The sequence below is a fragment of the Tachysurus vachellii genome, chromosome 21, assembly GCF_030014155.1.
Source record: "Tachysurus vachellii isolate PV-2020 chromosome 21, HZAU_Pvac_v1, whole genome shotgun sequence".
Classification (NCBI taxonomy): domain Eukaryota; kingdom Metazoa; phylum Chordata; class Actinopteri; order Siluriformes; family Bagridae; genus Tachysurus; species Tachysurus vachellii.
In genome coordinates this window covers 16,125,104-16,130,103 of record NC_083480.1, presented here as the reverse complement: position 1 = coordinate 16,130,103, position 5,000 = coordinate 16,125,104, and the positions used below count along the sequence as shown (strand labels likewise).

Genomic DNA, 5,000 nt, shown 5'->3' with positions numbered 1-5,000 from the left:
GAAGGTTATAGATTAACTTTAAACTATTATATATTAGCTTCAGAAGGTTATAGTTAAGATTCACTATAGATTAGCTTCAGAAGGTTATAGTTAAGATTCACTGTAGATTAGCTTCAGAAGGTTATGGATTATTTTAAGGTTATAGCTTATCTTCAGAAGATTATAGGTTAGCTTTCAAAGGTTATATATTAGCTTTAAACGATTATATATTAGCTTCAGAAGGTTATAGTTAAGATTCACTATAGATTCACTTCAGAAAGTTATAGATTAGCTTCAGAAAGTTATAGATTAGCTTCACTATAGATTAGCTTCACTATATGCTAACTTTAGAAGATTATAGATTAGCTCCAGAAGATTATAGAATAGCTTTAGAAGGTTACAGATTAGCTTCAGAAGGTTATAGTTTAGCTTCAGAAGGTTATAGAATAGCATCAGAAGATTTCAGATAACTGTCAAAAGATTGTAGATTAGCTTCAGGAGGTTATAGATTAGCATCACTATAGATTATCTTCACTATGCTAGCTTCAGAAGGTTATAGATTAGCTTCAACAGTTTACAGATCATAAGGAACTTGTGCATTACTCTGAGCTCTTCTGATCAGTCCACCAGCAGCACTGACACTCTGATGATTAATGAGAGTAATTAGAGAACGCTAACACGGCTGGCTGTGAGAAGCAATAAGCTCACGATGCTATCATTTAGCTGTTAGCGTTATGCTGGTGCCTGCTGACTTTTACTCATTATTAGCAAAGCTGATGTTATGACTGAGTTCTCTGTGAATCAGTAGCTAATATCTGAAAATCCCTTTTTATTCCAGTCCTCTCTCTCTCTCTCTCTCTCTCTCTCTCTCTCTCGCTCTCTCTGATCTCTCTCTCTCTCTCTCTTTCTCTTTGTCTCTCTCCCTGATCTCTCTCTCTCTCTGATCTCTCTCTCTCTCTCTCTCTCCCTCTGCCAGTGACTCTGTATACTCCCCCTTTTAATTTTTTGGCTTTTTCACTCTTTCTCTCTGTCACTTGTATGTCTTTTATTCTCTCTCTCTCTCTCTCTCTCTCTCTCTCTCTCTCTCTCTCTCTCTCTCTCTCTTTCTCTGATCTCTCTCCCTTTCTCTCTGATCTCTCTCTCTCTCTCTCTCTCTCTCTCTCTCTCTCTCTCTTTCTCTCTCTGATCTCTCTCGCTCTCTCTCTTTCTCTGATCTCTCCCTTTCTCTCTGATCTCTCTCTCTCTCTCTCTCTCTCTCTCTGTTTCTCTCTCTTTCTTTCTGTCTCACTCTGTACCTCTATTTCTATAACCCTCTCTCCTTATGAAATGTGTGTATATCTGACCCCATACTTCCTGTTTCTGTCTCATCCCCGTCTTCTTCTGATGGCTGCAGAATGGATGACGCAGAGGCCTGTTTTATTCTGAGCAACCGGTTCGAAGTGGATCGTCTCGCTGCTGTACGTTCCTCTAAATTCTCTCTCTCTTTCCCCTCTCTCATAATCCCTTCTTCCCTATCTATTAGTTAGCATTAATACACTCTTCTTTTCTATTTTGCTGTCCATCATCTCTTAATTTCTTCATTCTTTCATTTATTATTGCTACAACTGCTAAAATTTCATCTCTCTCTCTCTCTCTCTCTCTCTCTCTCTCTCTCACTATCTCTCAGGATCACCAGACTATTCTCCGCGCCTGGGCAGTGAAGGATTTTGCCCCAAACTGTCCTCTCTATGTCCAGATTCTCAAACCTGAGAACAAGTTCCACGTCAAATTTGCAGGTCAGAGCCCGGTATCTTATTAAAGGTGTGTGTGTGTTTGTGTTTGTGTTTGTGTTTGTGTGTGTGTCTGTGTGTGTGTGTGTGTGTGTGTGTGTGTGTGTGTGTGTGAGAAAAGCTGGACTTTCAGGCTTGTATAATATTTTTTTTTCCTTGTTTGTGATTTGTTGTCTTTTTTAAAAATGAATAAATATTTATAAATCACAGCTTTACAAAGAAAAAGATCTATAATTTTGCTCTAACGACATGGAGCGGCGATTCTTTGCGTCACGGAGCAATCTGTCTTTAAAGACACGGTGGAACTGGACAGCAAAGTGCAACCTGAAGCGTCTCTCTCACACACACACGGATGCTCACGACACCATTTTATTTCCACCGTATTATTTCCAGTTGACGGACGACAGACTTAAGTGCGAGAGGAATTCCGTTAGGAATGAGCGGGAATGGGAACAATCTTGAGCGCGCTTCTACACTTCAGGCGGAGTGATATGATATGAAAATGGAAGATCAGATCACATCACACTTTATGATAAGAAAACACTTTACTAATCCCAGTGGGGAAAATCCAGAGTTACAGCATCACAGCAGAAGAATCAAATCTGAGCAAAGAAATATAGTGTAGTTTCAGGATTTTAGGTATCTTTAACTTTCAGGCTTGTGCCATGTTTGTTTTAATGCATTAATTGAGTACAGATTGAACGATATGATCTATAATTCTGAACTAAAAGTCATTTATTCTTTGATAAAACCGACTTACGGGACATTTTCATTCAGTATAAATAAACGTCTGATGTTGTGTCTGAGAGTCTGATCTAAAATAAATCAGGACTCTGTTGTTCTCTCAGTGTGTTTTAGACGTGTGTTTGTCCCTCTGTTGATGATCTTACACTGAATTTTAGTGTTAAAGAGAAATCTGAGCTGCTTTTTTAGCTTCTGTTTTTGATCTCTCTTTTCCTTTAATTTTCTTTTCCTTTAATTTTCTTTTCCTTTCCTTTCCTTTCCGTTTCTGTTTCTGTTTCCGTTTCCTCTTTCCTTTCTTTTCCTTTCCATTCCATTCTATTCCTTTCCTTTCCTTTTGCCTTTCCTTTTTATTTCCATTACCTCTTTTATTTCCTTTCCTTTCCTTTCCTTTCCTTTTCCCTTTCCTTTCCTTTCCTTTCCTTTTCTTTTCAGTTTCCTCTTTCCTTTCCTTTATTTTCTTTTTCTTTTCTGTTTCAGTTTCCATTTTTTTTCTTTCTTTCATTTTCTTCCCTTTCCTTTACATTTCCGTTTCCTCTTTCATTTCCTTTCCTGTCCTTTCCTTTCCTTTCTTTTCCGTTTCCTCTTTCCTTTCATTTCCTTTCCTTTCCTTACCCTTATAGTTTATTTGTAACATTTCTATGAATATACAAATTCTAGTATTCGAGAAATCCTGATGAAACTCTACAAATTCTTAGAGTCCTGAGTGTCTACTTTCATATGAGCTTCATATTACAGTTTTTTACAATCACTATGACAGTTTTGTCAATACATTTAACAAGTTTTCTAAACTCTTAACGCACCAACACACCTAAAACACACAATTGGCAAAACGGTTAATTTCATGCTCAAAATCACACATTGTAAACTAAACACAATACACTTTGTCTAACAAAACACTGCAAACATGTTTTAACATCAAACCATTATTCAAAACACTAACACACGTTCTCTTCCAACAGGAACATTTAGTCAATCATAACACAATGACAAAAAGACACTATCATCAGCTGAAATGACAGAAACTGCATTATTTTATGTTTCAGTTCTGCCCTTATACAATAGACAGTATATTGTATTGATCATAGGTCGTGTTTTGCACTGTAGTTTCTTTTGAAGCCTCTCTATATTTTTGTTTTGTTGGGTTTAGTAAATGCATGCGTTTTGTTTCTTTTACTGCAGACATTCAATACAAAAAAAAACCGAATGACCGTCTCAGAGTAGCTTTATAAAATGTACAGTTTACGTACAGACACAGATTTGCTGCAGTAAAAACTTTATTTGCAAAAGGACATTACTGCGAGATATACAAACAGAAAAAGCACCGGAATTGTAATAAAAAAAAAATAAAGTAATCTTCTAATCTGCTCGGGCTTCTACATTTGGCCACATGTTCTCATCCACATCACACCTGATATCTTCTCTGGCAAGGCATCATGGGAAGAATCTTTTGACATGGCTTATCCACCCCTGGCCGTGTTCAGCTGTGATGTCTTGACATGCAGCATCCATTGCATCCAGGAGGGACATTTAGTCATGTGGACGATGGTCAAAAACCTTCCATCTCCAGGCTGAGAAAAAAAAAACTCCTCAATGGGGTTGAGGAAAGGGGAGTAAGGGGCAAGAAAATGGGACATCATCCTTGGACGGGCATCAAACCAGGCTGTGACTGCACGGGAATGGTGGAATGCCACATTGTCCCATGTGATAACATATATTGGCAAGTGCTCTCCCACCTGGTCCCCTTTCTACCTCTGGCACCAAACTTTTGTGCAGGTATTCTAAAAACAGGAGAAGGCGGTCGGTGTTGTAGGGGCCAATCTCATATTTATGCAGGAGTGCACTGTTGTTGGAGATTGCGGTGCACATAGTGATGTTGGCTCCTCTGTGGCCCTTTTGCCAATTACGTTTCTCCCACGGCGACACCTTTTCGCCAAGTTGAAGCCAGCTTCGTCAACATAGATAATTTCATGTGGGACTTGATTGGCCTCCAACTCCATGACTCTCTGAAAGTAATTAGACACAGTGTATGTAAATGCTGTGCTGTACTGTATATCTACTGTATGTTCTAAGGTGCTCCAGGTTTATAGAGTATAACCTTACCTGGACGTATTGGTGACGGAGTTCTTTGATGTGCTCACTGTTCCTTTCAAAAGGAACTTTGTATAGTTGTTTCATTCGGACTCTGTGTTTAGCTAGAGTCTGAGAAATGGATGTCATGCTGATTGCTGCGATGTTCCCAAAGACAAGCTTGTCCTCTACAACTCTGGACTGAATGTCCTTCAGTTTTATTTCATTTACAGCAATCACCATGTTGATGATAGCAAGTTCCTGTTCTTCATTCAGGAGCTTTCCTCTGCCCCCTGAGGGAGAATCTTCAGAGACATTGAATCCTTAGAGACAAAATACAGTTACATATTAGAGCCCAGAGGCATACAGTCACTCTAATACAGTAAATGGTCAAATTATTTACACTTTACTGTAGGAGAAACAATATCCTACCTGTTGGTT

General features: G+C 38.6%; 1 protein-coding gene across 3 annotated transcripts in view; it reads left to right on the top strand.

Annotated features, from left to right (window-relative positions):
• Positions 1 to 5,000, top strand: part of LOC132837524 (potassium channel subfamily T member 2) — a 97,892-nt gene that overhangs the window by 50,766 nt on the left and 42,126 nt on the right. For all 3 annotated transcript variants that reach the window (XM_060857239.1, XM_060857238.1, XM_060857240.1), the window contains exons 13-14: positions 1,373 to 1,436; positions 1,646 to 1,754. In XM_060857239.1, coding sequence (XP_060713222.1) covers positions 1,373 to 1,436; positions 1,646 to 1,754 — 173 coding nt within the window. The remainder of the gene's footprint in view (positions 1 to 1,372; positions 1,437 to 1,645; positions 1,755 to 5,000) is intronic.